This window comes from Manihot esculenta, chromosome 18 (genome assembly GCF_001659605.2).
Source record: "Manihot esculenta cultivar AM560-2 chromosome 18, M.esculenta_v8, whole genome shotgun sequence".
Lineage (NCBI taxonomy): Eukaryota > Viridiplantae > Streptophyta > Magnoliopsida > Malpighiales > Euphorbiaceae > Manihot > Manihot esculenta.
This window is the reverse complement of record NC_035178.2, coordinates 4,177,757-4,197,243: the sequence shown is the minus strand read 5'-3', so window position 1 is coordinate 4,197,243 and position 19,487 is coordinate 4,177,757. Positions and strand designations below refer to the sequence as shown.

At 33.9% G+C, this 19,487-nt stretch overlaps 2 protein-coding genes and 1 pseudogene across 2 annotated transcripts; 1 reads left to right on the top strand and 2 right to left on the bottom strand.

Moving 5' to 3' along the window:
* Nucleotides 1-2,066: 2,066 nt before the first annotated feature.
* Nucleotides 2,067-4,091, bottom strand: LOC110605749 (U-box domain-containing protein 31). Its single transcript, XM_021744371.2, has one exon. The coding sequence runs from the start codon at nucleotides 3,584-3,586 to the stop codon at nucleotides 2,225-2,227; it is 1,362 nt and encodes a 453-aa protein (XP_021600063.1). The 5' UTR covers nucleotides 3,587-4,091; the 3' UTR covers nucleotides 2,067-2,224.
* Nucleotides 4,092-8,266: 4,175 nt separating this feature from the next.
* Nucleotides 8,267-11,102, top strand: LOC110605858 (U-box domain-containing protein 30). Its single transcript, XM_021744524.2, has one exon. It carries the CDS (start codon nucleotides 9,003-9,005, stop codon nucleotides 10,359-10,361), a length of 1,359 nt encoding a protein of 452 aa, XP_021600216.1. The 5' UTR covers nucleotides 8,267-9,002; the 3' UTR covers nucleotides 10,362-11,102.
* A 571-nt stretch (nucleotides 11,103-11,673) lies between these two features.
* LOC110607052 lies at nucleotides 11,674-18,984 on the bottom strand (annotated as a pseudogene).
* Between the last annotated feature and the right edge of the window lie 503 nt (nucleotides 18,985-19,487).

Here is a 19,487-nt window from a genome sequence, read left to right as displayed (position 1 = left end):
ATTAGCACTTTGCAGAGCATGAGCTTTGAGCTTTAGTTATGGCCCTTTGAAGATTCAACTTTTTTTTTTTTTCACTGATATAATTCGCTATTTTAATTTAAATTTTGGATTGCTTCGGGGTTCACATATCGTTGTTATAACTTCCTACGATGTGACCTCTGTTGTTGATATCATCCTTATTAAACTTCATCTTCATTCCATCGTGCTAGTTGCCCAAATCCTCCTTTTGTCCGTTGCAACTCTCTTTAGTAAATTTTGTAAAGGTTAATGATGATGCTGCGTCAGACTCTAGATCAAATTGTGGTTCTACAGTTCACAATTATATCATTTGTGAAATTTCACTATGATTTTTTATTTTAAAAAGTATGATTTATTGAAAAACTTCCAAATTAGAAAAAAACCAACATTTTATGCGAAATTATTATGAAAAAAAGACTCTTATTGAATATAAATTCTTGCTAATATACTAATGTTTCATAAAAAGAGAAACTAATTAAATAATTTAAGATTATCCTGTTTAGATGTAAGAGATATCTCTAGATAAATTTTTCTTTAATATATTGAAGATTGACGAAATCTTTATTTTTGAAAAAAAAAAAATAAAACCTCCCCTGAGGCTCTCAGCCAATTTGGATTGATTTTCATCTTACTCATCCTATGCCCTAGTCTCCCTCCCCCATCCCTTCACCATTGCTTCACCTTCATGTGCTACTCATCTCTATTCTTATCGGTAGGTGTCGCCAACTTTGGGAGACCTAGATCGGGTGCGATGATCACTGCTAAATGAAGTATACATGCCCACAAAGACAAGCACCGAACTAGGTTCTTGTCTCTCGCACTCTGCGCCCTCTTCTTTAGTTACTTCCAAGGAATCCACAGTTTTTTGTTCTTTTTTTTTTCTTGGTTAAACAAAATAATTGTTCTATGTTTTTTCTAAAAAATATTTTTGGTGAAAGATAAAAATAGATGCATTAAAAGGGGGGAAATGAGATACAAGGCCCCAGTACCGGCCCAAGGTTTCATCCAGCTTGTCCAAACTAAACATCCCTATCCCAAATTTACAAGGGCGGCAGGCCCACAAGTAAAAAACGCTGGACAACGACTCTCATCGCCGCTCTCCTCTAGCCCTTGCTGAGGCGTACAGCAACCAAAAGATCTTCAGATCGGAAGGTATGCTCAACCACTAGTAAGAAAACCTTAACAGGCTATCTAACGAAGGCCTTCTCGTCAATCGAAACCAGTCCCTCAAGACTCCAAGACCCAGACCAAACAACTGGAACCTTAGCAAATCTACGTTCGGCAAGGCAAGAGAGCTGCTTCTTGTTGCCCACTTGTGACTTTCTTGGAGTAACTAATAATTTCCTTGCATATAACTGACATCCAGCTAAAGGGTTCGTACTCAGCTATTGTAACTATCTCCGGTTTCATTTGTTTCACCATTGCCATTAACGGCGCCATGTCAGTGTCACCTGCAGCTCGAAGAGCGATTTAACAGCCTAATAGCATCAAGCTCAGCCAAAGTTCTCTATAATCAAAACTGAAAGTGTATCATCTGTCAATTCAGCTGATTGCAAGCCCACTGCAATCTTTGATGATCAGCTAAACTATCATCAAAGCAGGCCACTGCATCCCTTGATCAAATGTATGGAGGTACGGTCGAATGCTGGACGATGCTGTCGATTAAATGTTATACCGTTCGTTGCTTATGTTCACTACATGGATTTGGATGGCAAGGACTATTGTTACTCAATAGTACCATCATGAGGACAAATTTTTCTTAATCAACAAATTGACAAGGCTGGCTGCTCTTATTTGATGCGGAGAATAATTGACACAAAATGAAAGGCACACAACACAAATATGTATATAAACAAGCTGGAACTAAAGAGGATGACAATTTCAATATTTCAAGTAATTACACAATAACAACTTGGCTGGGGATTTATTGGAAAATTATTGCAAAAGACCAGCTTTATGGACAGTGGATTAATAAATAATTGACTACATGACATGCAATTAGCCTAAAATCCACATTATCATACTTCTACTTTGTGAAACCAATGGAATGCACCAAAAGATCTTTCATATACACGAAGGAACAGAAAAGGGGTACCTTAGAAACCCCAATTGATTCCGTCCCATAAGCTCCAGTCCCTTTGTCTCTTTGGACAACAGGAAAAAAAAAAAAAGACATGGCATATATCAACAAAGCTGGCATTCTTCTTCATTGTATTGTTCTAGTAAGCTTACACTTGGAAATGAAGATAGAAGATGAGTAATTTAGACTACACAATTTCAAGAGCTCGGCTGATCTCTGCTTCAGCACTGGATTACAACCACTCTGTATTACCAGAAGCAGCTTCGCTGCCAAACCAGCTTCCACAGCAAGTGCAGAGCATTCTTCTGGTGCAAGCTTGCAGACTGCCCACAATATCGATAAAGCAAGCTGAGTACAACTCTCTGAAACTTTCATCAACAACTTCACCACATTCGGTATTGTGCAACTGCAATCCTTTAAAGCATTGCTTCCCTCTGGAATTGTCGATAGAACCTCCAGAATATGAAGTGCTAACTCCAGACATTCATTATTCAAACTGGGCAATAGCTCCACTAATTGAGGAACTGCCCCCACGCTCACAATTGAGTTTCTAAGGGGTTCATGTGAACAAAGAGTCTTTAACAAACCAAGTCCAGCCAATACCCCATTTGTGTGTCTCTTATCTTTCACTAACCTCAACAACCCAACCACAAGACTCAAGCTTGACATATTCTCTGACTCGAAATCTTTTCCTTCTATCAACATTTCAATCAATCTCGTACAATTAATCTTGGTCTCAATCGAACCTTCATTTAGTATATCTACCATTAAAGAAACTTTTGCAGGTTGCATCAAATTTGATTTGGATGCGAAATCAAGATCCAGATTCACAAGAATACCAATTGCCTCCGACCCCACAGCATGAGTGGTGAAAGGACCCAATAAGTTGGAAACCAAGGCAACTCCCCCGTTGTCTAGCACTGTCTTCTTCGCCGTGGCATGAGCAGTGACAACGTGCCTAAGCTCTTTTAGAGCTTGAACTCTAGCCTGACCCTTAACCTTTTTTAGAGATTCCAAGAGCTCAATGGCCCTCCCTTGCACGTCCTCGGATCTCTTCTTCATAGCCAAATACTTCTGGGAGAACCAGCTATAAATCAGCTGCTGGAGAGTCCTGTTTGGCGTTACCGTATCGTCCCAGAGCTCTTGCATTGTCGTAGGGCAAGTATAGTGGCCAAGGGAGAACCATTTAAGGATGTTGGATCTCTCATATGTCTGGCCAGTGCAGAGCGTGACTGGGTCTTGCATTGGGTACAATGAGATCGGACATATAAACACGGACGGCACTTCTACCGATTCAAGCTCTTCAATCATCACCTTAAGATCCAATTTCTCGGCGCCGGCTGTGGAAATCAACCCACCACCACCACTACCACCTAAAATGCCATCTTTAACGGCGGTTTCTAGATCTAGCACTTGCCCACCACTAGCCACAACATCTAGCTTAAAGTTTCCTTCTCTCCCATAACTATTAGGCAAATACATGGGCATTTTGGAATACTCAAAATCAAATCCAAAAATAAAAAGACCCTAAGATAGAAAAGCTACCTTCTGCTGCAACAACAAAGCTCACCTCTTTCTCACTCTTACAAGCAAATTACCGATTTCTCAACAAGACCAAAAAGGAGGAATCATCAACCCAGATCAGGAAACCAAAAAAGAAGCAAGGAAATGAAGAAAGAAAGAACAATCAATGGCGACAAAAGGACAATAATCACTCACAAATGAGCAATCCCTCTTCAGCTAAAATTTAACAAACAATGCACATGATGAAACAAGTATGAAAAGGGAAATTAGAAAAAGATATGAAAGGAATGGCTTAAACTGATAAACTATAACCATACCTAGTTGTAGACACAGAAAAGATTGGAAGATGATAAATCTTCTTTCTTTCTTTTTTTTTTTTTTTTTTTTTTTCTCTATGGCTGTTTTCTTTTGAGGTAGGGCAACGCAATGGAAGCCCCAAAAGAATAATTCTTTGAAAATTTCGCTTTAGTGGGTCACTCCTTCAACTATTTCTCCTCCTTTTCTATCAGCCGATGAGGGATCTATTTCGTGAAAGTACGATATTACCCATCTCAGATTACTCCCGCGAAGCCATAGATGCCCAAACTGACAGGGGTAAGACCAGAAATGTAGAGTTTGACCAGATGAAGTCACGATGGTAGAAATACGACTTGGGTTAACTGGGACCCATCTTATTTGAAATACATTGAAAATGAGAAAGGAGTTCACGTATTTAACGGGAGTGACCGGCTATAGCCCGTAATGAACCGTGTACCGCACGTGCACTCACTTGTAACTCTCATCTCATCGTCCTTAACATGTCATAATTCTTTTTCTAAGAAATTTAGACAAAATAAAGATTAAAAAAATATTATTTTATAATAATATTAGTTTTAAATATTTAAAAATAATCCAATCCGGTTGAGTTTAACCTTAAAATTAATGCATTAAGAGTAAAAAAGAAAAAAGAAAAAAGAGGGTATATCTGGGAGAAAGAGGAGGCACGATTCCCCTGGGGCACGTGTGAGTGAGGAGTTGGCAGAAGGAGCAAGCAAAGGTGCATCAAAGTAGTCAAACATATACCTGAAAGGCAAAACCAATGCGTACGCATTTTCAATAACCGAGAAAACTGGTCAAAAGATGAGCTGGCACTTTACGAAAGGCACGCTCTGCTGGGGTCCCACCCCACGGGGCATCCAGTTTCCCCTCCACTTATTTATTCTTTTTATTTTTTTGTCTCTTATTTTTGAATCATGGAATCTTTTCAAACCCATCTCAATATGACTTAATAATAGCTGTATATATTATTAACATTTAATCATTTCTTTTTCTAAAAGCATCCACCACTGTTTTTTTGTTTGGATATATTCCTTGTATTTTAAAAATAAATTTATTTTATGTAAAATTGATTTTATACTATATATACTTTTTCAATAATTAGGACAAAATAAATATTTTATTTTATTAGAAGATGTGTATCCAGCCTCGTTGTCATAGACAAATTTATGTGGTGGACAGAGAGGTCCAGCACCCAACAAAATTTACTTCAAAATATTTTCAATATTTCATTTATTTTTATGTGTGGTAGTATGGAAAAATCTTTATTAATATTAATACATAAAAATTCACCACCATTTAATAAAATTGACTTGTCTTAATGATTGAAAAAAAACAAATCAATATGATAAAAAGAAGGATTTATCAAATTTAATTTTATATTTATTTTTTTAAATAAAAATTTAAAATTTAAAATTTAAAATTTAAAATTTTTATATTTATTTAAATATATTTACTATTAAATTAAGTCTGTGAGTGCATTCTTATTATTTTTTTTTTTATCAGCGTCTTATAATGTTTTTATAAAAAATTTAGTATTCACCTAAACCAAGTAAAGTCGCTGGGGATGTTGCAAGTAACTCATATATTCACTCTTTTCCATAATATTTACGCTTCCTTTACAACAATTAATTTAAAAAATAAATAATTAAAAACTCATACTTCGTTTAATTCATGTTATAAGATTTAAATTAAAAAAACTCTATTATTTCAAACAAAATAATTGATAAAATTAAATTAATCAAATCAAATTTTTATCATTTATCTTTATATTTTTATTCTACTATTTTTTTATGCATACAAAATGGAGGAAATTTGTCCAAACTCATAAAAAATAAAAAAAATTTATATTTCAAACTTTAAATATGTAATTATATTCAGATTCAGAATAAACATAGGATTGTAAAATTTTAAAAAGATAAATTATTAACAAAAATACATTTTATACATAATCTTAATTAATATATATAAAATTATACTTAATAGTTTCTTTTAAACCATTTAATGTTTGAAATCCATTAAAATTTTGATCAATTCCATTAAAAAAAATCAAATCGCTCTCTTTTCAACTTTAAATATGTTTTATACTAATAATTCCAACTCAATACCTTTAATTAAGAAAAAAAATTATACATCATCCATCTCAACTATCCAAGGAAATTCAATAGTATTTAAACAATAATATTTTCTCAATCAAATAATATAGAAATTTACTTTTATTTTGATGTGATAAAAAAAATTAGTTAGATTATAATTTTTAACCACTTTTAATATATATATATATATATATATATATATATATATATATATATTATGACATAATAATCGCTTAAATAAGTTTTGAACTATCACTATAAAATAAATCTACAAAGCAAAAGACTGATAAATTGACACGTGATTACATAAATTTTACCTACAAAAATAAAAAGGAAGGACAAAACATCATAACATTCAAGACTAATTATCTGTTGTGCCAATTGAATATTTCATACTTTATCGTTAACAAATATAACCTAACAGATCTAAATAATATCTATAATCATGAGATTACTCATTTAATAGTTAATATTAGTCTATTTTTTTACTGTATAAAAATAAAAATACACATAATTTAAGATATATATTTTTATAAATTCATTTAAATTTAAAAAATCTATTACACTTGTCAATTTTAATAATTTATTAACTTAAGCATTAGAGTAACCGTTCATTAATTAGCTTATTGTTTTCTCTTTCATTGATTAATTATAAACAGTTCAGTTTATTTTTAGCCATATGTATATAATGTTTGTATTATTATATTAAAAATTAAATAATTTATATTATAATAATTAAATTAAATAAAATTATACTAATAATTTATTATTTTTAAAAATAAAAATAAAAATAAAAATAATTTAAATTTAATATTAATTTGAGATTAAAATAGAGATAATGTGTAATTTATAAAAATTTTAAAAATTGTTATATAGTTTTGAGTATAAAGTGTATATTGAATTTAATTTAAAATAAGAATGATGTGCACGTTAAGTTTAATTTAAACTTAATATTAATTTATAATAAATTAAATACTAAAATATTAATTAAATTCAGTTTTACAGAGTGAACGATAGAGATGATCTCAACGACTTCTCTACTTCACCACATAGGCAGTACTGGAGAGAGACTAGACTTTTAGACTTTACTTGGAGGACTCGAGAAAAAGGAAAAACTAGAAAAAGTAGCAAACCCTAATTATTTAGGGCATTATATTCTTGACTTCAAAGCCGGCCTCTATATCCACAAAAAGCCTCGTTGCCAAAAACAATGTGCTTACGCTAAAAAAGAAATAATAATAAAGCCGTGCACATAACTGCACAACCCGTGGCCGTGATTAGTTTTGGTACTGTTCAATGCACTTGACCTATGAGATAATTCGCCATCGGATTAAAATAAAATTTTCTGATTATGAAATCAGCCGTTTGATAAAAATACTTATGTTTGTGGGTGGCCTTAACCATTGGCATCACCAATTTCTGCTTTTTGACCGTTTGACCGAGATTGCGTCCTTCCGTCTAGGGGTGGGCCACCATAAATTTTAGAATTTAGTAGTGTTGCTGTGCAGTACGTACACATAAAATTGGCAAATCGATAAAAATAATACTGTGTATATGATAAAAAAGTGATTTTTAAAAAAATTACCAAATAATTTTGTAAATAACTGAATTATATAATTTAATTGTTAAAAATTGTAAATAACTTAATTATTATAATTTTATTTTAATTTTAAAAAATTTAAAAATATTTTTTAATATTTAATAAAATTTAATTTATTTAAAATAAATATAATTAAAAAATTAATAAAAATATATTTTTAATATATAAAAAATAAAATAAATAAAAATTATGAAAGCTAGTGTTATAATTTTTTAAACAATTATTTATTTTTTGCAGATTTATCATGAAATCTCTTATCCAATAACCGAACGTTAAGGGTGACGAAAGTTAATGACTGCACGTGTGATGCACGGTCGCCAAGGGTTGAATCACGGGCTCTAGCCGGTCACTCCACGTAAGAACCTTTTCTTTCCATAAATTTTCTTTTCTTCAGTGGTCCCCTGCCGTCTTCCACAGTCGTATCTCTACTCGTAGTTGTAGGGTTTTATCACTTCAAAGGAAATAATTTTATTATTCCTGTTTTACCCCTTATGTGTCGGGCCTGAATATAAGTATATGACTAGACGGCCCAAACTAGAAAAGGCAATTCTGTAATTTTACAAGGCGATCATATTAGATTTTTTTTTAATATTATAAAGTTGGGAAAATATAGAAATAATTTTGTAAAAAAAAAATTAATAATTTGAGCAGCATTGGAGGATAGCTTTTCTTTTTCTTTTGTTTTTTTTTGTTCCTTTCCATACTCCAATCTCTCTTCTTCTTCTTTTTCAGTGTTTGTCAACAACTAGGTATGGTTTTGAGTTAACCCATTTTTAGATTTATTTTTTCTATTTTCCCTTTTCCTCAGTACGTTGCTTGTTGAATTTTGGCTGAGGAGTTTACTGTTCATGCACAAGTGAGCATTATCTTATTCCTATTGCTTTTGATTGCAATTTCTTTGTTGGCTTTGCTTTTTTACCTGATCTGGGGTTCATCATTCCACTATTTTCTTTTTGGGAGCTTGAAGAGGAAGCTGTTAGTTGTGGGACTTTGGTAATAGAGAAGAAGATTGCATCTTCATAATTTGTTCTTTCATGTTGATGATGAAGATGGAGAAGAATGTTACTCTTTTGACCAGAGAAAGAGATCAGATAAAGAGCCAAATTAAAGCACACAACGTAGAAAAGTTGTCCCCTTTGATAGTTATTGTTCCTTGTGTTTGTCAATGAAAGAGAGAGACCTTCTGCCATCTTTTTTTATCTCTTTTCCTTTCCCACACGTTTCTTGTCTCGTGGATGTGATGGCTCTTATTACTCTCTATTTTCTCTTTTGAAATCCCAGGCTCTTTCTTCGATTACGTTTACTTCTTCTTCTTCTTCTTCTGTGACTCTACTAGTAGTGGTTTCTTCTTCCAATTGGGTATCCCAAAATGCCCATGTATGTGCCGAATAGCCACACAAGATTAGGAAACATGAAGCTAGATGTGGGTAGTGGTGGCCAAGTGCTAGATCTTGAAACCGCTGTCAAAGATGGCGTTTTAGGTGGAACCGGTGCCGGTGGGTTGATTTCCTCTGCCGGCTCTGAGAAATTGGATCTGAAGAAGATGATTGAAGAGCTTGAATCGATGGAAGTGCCCTCGGTGTTCATATGTCCAATTTCATTGGACCCAATGCAAGACCCAGTCACTCTCTGCACTGGCCAGACTTATGAGAGATCCAACATCCTAAAATGGCTTTCTCTCGGCCACTACACTTGCCCTACTACGATGCAAGAACTCTGGGACGACGCTGTCACGCCAAATAGAACTCTGCAGCAGCTGATTTATAGCTGGTTCTCCCAGAAGTATTTGGCTATGAAGAAGAGATCCGAGGACGTGCAAGGGAGGGTTGTTGAGCTTTTGGAGACTCTAAAGAAGGTTAAGGGTCAATCTAGAGTTCAAGCTCTAAGAGAGCTTAGACAGATTGTCGCCGAACATGCCACGGCAAAGAAGGCAGTTCTAGATAACGGCGGAGTTGCGTTGGTTTCTTCCTTGTTGGGTCCTTTTACTATGCACGCCGTTGGGTCTGAGGTAATTGGGATTCTTGTGAATTTGGATCTTGATCTCACATCCACAGCAAATTTATTACAACCTGCCAAGATTTCTTTAATGGTGGACATGCTAAACGAGGGTTCAATCGAGACCAAGATTAATTCTACGAAGTTGATTTCAATGCTGATAGAAGGGAAGGATTTCGACTCTGAAAATGTGTCAAGCTTGAGCCTTTTAGCTGGGTTGTTGAGGTTAGTGAAAGATAAGAGACATCCAAATGGGATAAAGATTGGACTTGGTTTGTTAAAAACCCTTTGTTCATTTGAATCTGTAAGGAACTCAGTTTTAAGCATAGGGGCAATTCCTCATCTAGTGGAGCTGTTGCCCAGTTTGAACAATGAGTGCTTGGAGTTTGCTCTTTACATTCTAGAGATTCTTTCAACTCTTTCAGATGGGATTCTGGCTTTGAAAGATTGCCCCAAAACGATACCCAACATGGTGAGATTGTTGATGAAAGTATCTGAAAAGTGTACTCGGCTTGCATTATCCATATTATGCGCAGTTTGTCAACTTGCACCAGAAGAATGTGCTGCAGTTGCTGTGGAGGCAGGCTTGGCGGCGAAATTGCTGCTTGTAATACAGAGTGGTTGTAGTCCTGAGCTGAAGCAGAGATCAGCTGAGCTCTTGAAATTGTGTAGTCTAAATTACACAGCTACTATCTTCATTTCCAAGTGTAAGCTTACTAAAACGATACAATGAAGGAAAATAGCAGTTTGTTGATATATACGTAATCCCAAGAAGCAAAGGGACTCTTGTAAATATCAAATTTCTTTTGATAAACTTCACAGAAGCTTCACAATGTGGAAATTGAGGCTAACAGCATATGTTATAGTTATTACTTGTTAATCCAGTGTCTATAATTTGGTTCTGCACTGTGTATCAATAACTGTTTCCATGGACAAGAGCTCTGTAAAGTACATAATCTGCAATGGTGGTCAAATTTTTTTTTATTAAAAGGAATTGTTTGATTTATGTAATTTTTTGGACAGATAAATAATCTCTCTGCAGCAATTCAAAGACGGTGAATCCTAGAACTAGGATTTGGTGGTGAAAGCCATGTCTGAGGAACCATACAACCTTAAAACTAGTTGAATCTTTCAACATCAATCAAATTTAGCTTTAAACTTGTGGCCTTAAGGCAGAGTCATGAAAGACGTTTCAATGCATTAAAAAAATTGAAAGAATTAGATTCCAGGGGCCCTGGATTCTACTTTTGTTGTCATGAATGCATTCACACGGACAAAAGAGGGATTAAAACAAGTGAAGTGGAGAAAGAAAGAAGAGCACAAGATGTTGTCAACTTGAAAAGAAAGCAGCCAAACAAATCTTCAATCTTTTATTGGAGTTGTCTGACCCCCTTTCTTTTTATCAAACCCCAAATGTATACAGCCAAAGTTCCTCGAATGATCTTCTGAGCCTGGTTTTCGTTTTTATTTTTGAGATTCCCATCTATTTTGAAAATAGTTGCATTCACGGTCTTAAACCTTGTTTGCTTTGAATTCTCTTCTTATTGGAAGTTCACTTTTCATAAAGAATCTTACTCTATTATAATTAAATTATAAAAAAGTAAAGTTTTTGAGTTAAATTTATCTCAACCAAACATGTCTTTAATATATTAACGAGACCTTATGCAATTTCATATCTAAATCAAGATTCCATGAGGAATAACTGTTTGGCTTTCAAGTATAGTTTGGAATCACACTAGATGGTAGATAGAGAGCATTACTGTACTTATTTTCACGTCACACCTTCTCTTTCTTTATAGAAATCTTTGAAGAATCTAACTCGTCAGGTTGGTCTCTGTTCCAACAACCTTCTTCTTCCTTTGGTGCAAAAAGGGTAAAAACAAAAAAATAGTGTGGTTATTTTGTAATTAATTCCATTGAAACTTCAGTTTCTGCCTTTGCTTTAATAGAGCAGCCATTTGGTACCCAGACAAATAAAATAAAATAAAATAAAAACAATACTAATAGAAATCCAAAAATAAGCTAATCAAATATATATATCCATGTAAAAAATAAAGCCTTATTTGATTGAAAGTAACTCAATTAAAAAAATTCTATCTGCTCATTTGCTATTTCTCAAGAAGATATTTTATGGGAAATTTACTTACTTTACTAAAAAGAGTAACACTTGTGAATGTTAAATTTAAGTAAGTCAAACATCAAATCTCAAGTTCTTCAAGCACTAGTTTTCCTTGGATCATGGCTTGCATGAGATGAATGGTTGATAGGAGAGTGTTCATGTTAGCCATTGTCATCGCCATTTACCTGTCCATGATCTAAAAGTAAGATATTAAGAATTAGAAAACAAGGGATGACTTCATTTTAGTAAATATATGTTTATTTAATGAAGAACTATTTGTAACAGTGGCAAAATGTTTGATAAAAAAATTAATATGTAAATTATAAAACTAACCTTTATAATATAAACATCTAATTATATTATACACAAAGATAAAGACTATGAAATGATTATAACTAAGATATTATGTACTGTGTTGCTCATATTTACTTGCAGGAGTAAAAGATTTTTTTTTTTTCTATCCACAGATAAAAGAGTTAAAAATTGACTTCTTCCATAAGTCAAATGATGATATCACACAATGATACTTAGGTTCTATTAGTTTCGCAGAAAATAATGTGTATAGAAAATATTTTCTACAAAATATTTTTCTGAGAAAAAAAACTTTCCATGATTTAGTTGCAATATTAAAAAAGGAATTATGTTAATAAATTTATGTGTAAAAAGTTTAATGGTGTTTTTAAGATTCTAAACGGCTAAATTTTCCAGTTGACTAAGAAATACTTTTTCATTCATCAAATTTTCAACATACTCCAAAAGAAAGAAAAGGTAGAAAATGTTCTCCAGCCTTACATTGTCGACAATTACTCTTAGGTCCATGACAAATCTTTTGGCCATTGGAACAATCCTATCAAGCTGGCTGCAAGTGCCCACAGTTAAAGAAGAAAATTCAACAGACTATAATAAAGTGGACGGACATCGTATGAAGATAATTTGTTATAACTTTTTCAAGGGAAAAAAAAACATAAAATAATGCCAATGTAGATGTTAAGAAGGATGACGAAAGTGAGGGTACTAAATTCCTTCAGTGTCAATGTAAGCAACCTTTTCATTCCCATCCTGCATATAGAAATGTTTATTCTGAAGGCTTGTTGCAATATTGTTTCTGCTAAATAATTTGATAGTAAGGAAAATGAGCAGATTCTCATCTGAGCAATGAAATAATTATTCTCTACCAGATATCCTTGTTTAATCTGCTAGTTTTGTTACTTTTATTGCCTGAAGTGTTTCCTATGATATCTTACATCTTTTGCATATTCTTATGGTACTATTATTGAATTAGAATCCTCCAAAAGAGTATGAGCAAGCGTGTTTTCCCATATCTGAAGTAACAATGAAACTGAAAGTACAGAAGTTATGCATGAATTTTTATGATAGAAGAATAAAGCTATCAACATAAGCAACAACACTGAGGAGAAATGCGAGTTTCTAACCAGAATCCTCCAAAGGCTGTTTGTAATAGCTATAGCTTCAATCTCATCTTTTTAAATCAATCAGAAAAGCAGCATCCATTGCTCAGAAATAAACTATACCACAACACTAGAGATACCCTTAGAGCAACTAAGAGTGCATAATTACCTCATTATAGTTTATCAAGGGCTTGGCTTCCTGTTGTGATTCAAATCACTTCTCTGTCTGCATAAACAGAAATCATACCTCAGGTTTGTCAACAAATTATGAATCTTCAATTGTTCTTGTGGTAGCAAATGGTGTTCAAATATTTGAGTTATTGAATCAGATCTAATCTCTTTATGAAAGAAAAGAGAATATAAAGCTTACTTAGAGCAAAGCACTTCCAGTTATATAACCAAAATTCTCAGAAAGAAAATTAGAGAAAAAATGAAAGTGAATTAGCAAGGAAGAAAGCCACAGAAAACAATAAAGTTTAACAGAGATTATCATTTTAATTCATATAATTAGAGTAATCAAGCGCATATTATCATTTTGGTCATCATGTAATTTGGGCACTGACCATTGTGTTCTTAGCAACCTTAGCTTCAGATAATTCTTTAATTTTGGAAAAAGAAAATAAAATAAAATTGAGATGACAGTAAACAGGATGCGGCCAAAACTTCCAGAATCTGAATTACTTGAATTGAAAATCATCCAACCTTCTTTACGCTCATCATAAAGCCCAAGTGTAGATCCCTGTATCTTGAAGCTTTTTTGCATCTCCTGCATTCAGTAAAACAGCAACAAGGTCTAGTTCCTCGATAACCAAGTGAAATACTTCAGGAAACACCAGTTAAAATAATTGCACACAACTCTTGGAGCTCAAAATTCAACATGCCAGCAAACAGCACGTGTCATTCATTAGAATCAGGGGAATTAATCCAAATTATTTTCATAGATTTGTAATTTTTGTTGAATATTACAAGATAGAAAGAAGGCATCAAATCTAGAAACGAGGAACAAGAAAGGAAAAAATTTCCTGGCGTACAAATTTTCACTGCATAAAAATAGTGAAAAATGTTGTGGCGATTTTGGCTTTGTAGATTTAAAGAGAACTCCCATAAATAAAATGGAAAAACAAAACTCTCTCAAAATCAGTATCCACATCAAAGATGGACTGAGAAACCAAATTGGATTTTAAATACAACTGCCAAGCGTACAAAAATAACATTGAGAATTGACAAAACACGAAAACACTCTCCTGATTTCAATCAAATAACAATGATAAATCATAAACCATCAAATAAATAATTTCAAAAAGGGGAATGACAAAATATGGAGTAATGATATTACCTTGTTAAAATTCAAATCCAAATATGAGAAACATGGAACTGATTCTCTTGCTTTTCATAATCACAACCAAGGAGGAGGAGGGAATTTGAAAGGAAAATGGTAGGATTGAGATAGCACAGTGCTATTAGGTTTCTGTAATAACTGATGGCACCTTTGCATGAATGTGAGATATCGAAAACATAGAAGTGATTTCATCTTCACCACTAAAGACTGCCTCCATGTTAAGCAATATGCAATTGTGCACTTCAGCCATTTGCCTCCAAGTACAGACATTTTTTTAAAATCTGCCTTTACTGTATGCTATTATTAGGAGAAGTTTTTTAATATCTTTGTAGTGTATGAGTAATAACAAGTAGTTCTGGCCAAGCCTCTCTCCTCATTTGCTTTCCTCTTGCTGACAAAAATACCAACTACAGATGCACCCCTAGTTCATTCCCTAAAGTAAAAGCAAGAATTACACTCAGAATGGACCATGGGGTAGAAAGTGTTCCAGTATGCTTGATACATTTTTTGCTCGAAGAAGGCTCCCAGCTGAGAAGTTGGAGGACTCCTCAACTGAGAAAGAACTCCTGCAATCTTTTCTCCACTATGAGTACTTGTCCTCCCTATTGACAGAAATCTTAAATGATAGATGGTATCTTCTACAGCTAAGCCATGTCAAATTACTTGGTTCTCCATACAGTACCTCAAATATCAACAACAATATTTTATTAGCAAGCTTTGATACTGCAAGTTAAAAGCAATTCCTAAAACTTGAGCAACCATGTTCTATAACTGAGTAAACTACTTTCAGAAAATAGTTAAATATGTGAATTATCATGTTTGCCTAATCCATGCTGTTAAAATCAAAATAAGCTAATACAACAGTTATCACACAGTAAAGGGTTAGTACCAAAAAAAAATTCTTCAAATTTTCCTCCTTAAATTATACCTTTGTTCCTGCTGTTTCAAAATTAACAATTTTAGTCCCTCTCTGTACTACCATATGTGAAAAATACAAGATTTTGAGGGACTGAAACATTTTACAACTTACCAATTTCAGAGACTATAGTCTGGGCTAATTTAAGATGAAAGGGAGCAAAGTGTGATGAAAATTTATAATTCTGTAATGGAGGACTAAAGTGTGGAGTAACCAACAAAACATAGAGAACACCAAATAGCTAATTTCGAAGTAGCATGAACCAAAAAAGTACATATCATGACAAACCAACATATTTTGAAATTAAACATATAGCACTCCATTCACGAAGTATATTGAAAATCTTAATATAATAATAGCAGCTTATTTTAAATGGTTCACATCTATCAAATATGATATGCCCAGAAATTGCAAGCAATAGCATATAATAATCATCATTATGTTATACCTGGTATAGTAAACCTGAGTTGCTCCTAAAAGTTGTTGCAAGCCTAGCAGTCATTCATGTCCGCTTTTCTGTGGTTTGCTAAGCTACAATTGCAAATCTTGAAGTTGTCATAAACCTGCACATCTTTATTCATAAGCTTCCTACCTTCTTCAATCCGCTAGCATACAATGACTAATAGCATCTATTTTCTCAAGTCATTTCACCATTAACATTAACATCCACCACCTTATTGCAGGTAATGTCCATTTGCGACTTCAGATTATACAACCATGAGTTAATTACAATTTGATGGTGAAATATTTTTTTAGGAAATAAAAGTTAAAAGAATAAATTCCAACAAATTACATTGACAAGCAGCACAAGATTCTCACTGAATATTGATGTCAAGGTAAAGAAGAGCACGTTGAAATATTTAAAAGGGTATTAAAATATTTCAGAGGATGGGTTCAATAAAGCCTTGATGGTGGATTCTACAAGATAAAGCCTTTGATAAATACCAACTCTCTTGAACATAACATAATACTGAGAGATTGATTTATTTGATAAGGACATTCATAAACTCAATTATCCAAATGCTTTGGCAAAGTTGGATTAGTTTTTGAGAGTCAATTAGGACTAGAGAACAAGTTGGCTTGGTCGAAAGTTGAAAAACTAGATGAACCATGTGAACAATGGTGATAAAGATAACGCGGGGAAGAGAAAGCATTTGGGCTCTATAGGAGAGGAAAATTTACTTGATGACGCCGGGCGTAATAGTCATTCGCTAATAAAGATAGTCAAATACATCTCAAACTTGCTAACTGGGGTGCGCATTATTCATAAGTGAGGAGAAAAGAGGAGAAGAAACATATTAATTCACCTTTTTTTTTATTTTCTGAGATAAGGAGTCTTTCTTTTCTTTCTCTTTTTTCCCCTAAATTAGTTTCCCCTGTTTTAAGAGGATGGGAGGTGATTAGAGGCTTGGAGGCCTCTCCACATCCATTCCCAGTACTGTGACATTATAAGACCCGCTCAACTCCACTACAATATATATTTACAGCTTACTCAAAGAGCTCTCTTTTAAATGGGAACAATCATGGAAGCAGAGAGCATATCAATGCCATTTTGGCAAGAGAGAGCAGTCCAATTCAATGATGGTACTCCAGGCAAGTTATTAAAAGAAATCCAGCAGAACAGAAAACAACTATTTACAAGACAGCCTTGCTCCTCTTACTCGCTCGTGCGCAAGCCTGGCTCCTCTTACAAGCCCAATAACAAAAAAAATATTTATAAACCAAAGGAAATGTTTATATCTTTTCTATGCAGGACACAATGCTTTTGAGATATAACTTTTACAATAAGGGATTACTGAAATTTTTGGCAATACAAGGGTTATAGAGAGAGGATGAATAATTGATAGCTGCAGAATATGCAATCAGGCTTAAATCAACATTATGAATTATGATGCTGCTCGGTTGCTCCTATCAAGCAAAATCAATATAATGTATCAAAATTCAAAACATGTTTTAATATAAACAAGGGAGTCAAAAGAGTACCTTTGAAACTTCAACCAGCTCTATTGCATCTATCCCAAAAGAACCAATGCCTTTGTCCCTTTGGAACAGGAGTTAAACAGGAAGGATTTAATCAACAAATCGACATTTTCCTTCACCGTATTGTTCTGGTAAGCTTACACTTGGAAATAAAGAGAGTAGCCGTGTAATTCAGACTGCACAATTTCAAGAGATGAGCTGACCTCTGTTTCAGCTCAGGATTGCAACCACTCTGTAGTACGAGAAGCAACTTCGCTGCCAAACCAGCTTCCACAGCAAGTGCAGCACATTCTTCTGGTGCAAATTGACAAGCCGCCCATAATATGGTTAATGCCAGCTGAGTACACCTGTCAGATACTTTCATCAACAGTCTCGCCACATTTGGTATAGTATTGGCACAATCCTTCAAAGCCAAATTTCCATCTGAAATAGCTAAAAGAACCTCTAGAATATAAAGAGCAAAGTCCAAACACTCATTACTCAAACTGGGCAATAGCTCAACTAAATGAGGAATTGCTCCAATGCTTATAAATGAATTCCTAACAGCTTCAAAGGAACAGAGACTTTTTAACAAACCAAGTCCAGCCACTACCCCATTTGGATGTCTCTTATCCTTCACTAACCTCAACAAACCAACCAAGAGGCTCAAGCTTGACCCGTTTTCAGAGTTGAAAACCTTCCTTTCTATCAGCATTGAAATTAATCTCTTGCAGTTAATCTTGGTATCGATCGAACCCTCATTTAGCATATCCATCATTAAAGAAATCTTGGCAGGTTGCAAAAAAATTTCCCTGGATGTTAAATCGAGATCCAAATTCACAAGAAACCCAATTGCCTCCTAACCAACAGCATGCATAGTAAAGGGAACCAAAAAGGAAGAAACCAAGGCAATGCGGCCATTATCTAGCACTGCCTTCTTGGCAGTCGTATGTTCAGTGACAATCTGCCTAAGCTCTCTTAGTGGTCGATTCTAGCTAGACCCTCAACCTTCTTTAGACTCTGGATCTCTTCTTCATAGCCAAATATCTCTGGGAGAACCCCCTAAGAATGAGCTGCTGCAGCGTAGTTTTTGGAGAGACCGTATCGTCCCAGAGCTCTTGCACTGTAGTAGACAATTGTAGTGAACCACTTGAGGATGTTGGATCTCTCATAAGTCCGGCCAGTGCAAGTCTTGCATTGGGTCCAAAGAAATTGGACATATGAACACTGACGGCACTTCCATAAACTCCAGCTCTTCAATCATTTTCTCGAGTTCCAATTTCTCGGCGCCGGCGGCGGAAATCAACCCATTACCAGCACCGCCACCTAAAATGCCATCTTTAACGGCGGCGGGTTCTAGGTTTAGGCCTTGGCCACCACTACCCACATCTAGCTTCATATTACAGAGTGGTGTGGCACCTACAGTTTACAGAATAAAGAGATTAATGGAATCCACAGTGGCCAGATAAAGAGCAAAAGGCCTCGTCCCTCATCGCAGTCTCCGCGTGCGAATTTATTAACAGGGTTGTTTCCTTTGGGAGCCACCGGCTATAACCCCTGATGGAACCTTGCACCGCACGTGCACTCATTACTTTGGTCATCCTCCTTATCTGCTGACTCCATATGTTTCTTCCACTTTACTTTTTTAAGAAAAAGGATGTATACTTTATTTTTTTATTTACTATTATCATTTATTAATTAAATAATTTTTTATTTTAAAAAATTATTATCTTTTTCTAATTTTATCTATTATTAGATCCTTTTATTTTAAATTCCTCACTTTCATCATTATTCAACTTTATTATTATAAATGCTTTTTAAGAAAAATATTCTCTAAACTATAATTAATTAAAAGCATTTAAAATTTAAAATTATATTTGATAATTTTTCTTAAATAAGTGATTTTTTTATAAAAAAAAGTTTTCATTTAAAAAAAAATATTAAAAGAAAGTGTGAAATATTAGCTTCTGATTTTTCAGAAAGTTGATCAGTTCTACTTTCTTTTCATACAGACAGTGAAGACTAAAGAATTTAAACTCTTGTGTATTAAATTGTCTTAATTTTAATTTTATTATTTTAATTGAATATTTGAATAAATATTAATTAAATATTTCATA

Bases quoted from the DNA above. Each gene is read 5' to 3' on its own strand.
- LOC110605749 (XM_021744371.2), bottom strand. From the start codon at position 3,586: ATGCCCATGTATTTGCCTAATAGTTATGGGAGAGAAGGAAACTTTAAG.
- LOC110605858 (XM_021744524.2), top strand. From the start codon at position 9,003: ATGCCCATGTATGTGCCGAATAGCCACACAAGATTAGGAAACATGAAG.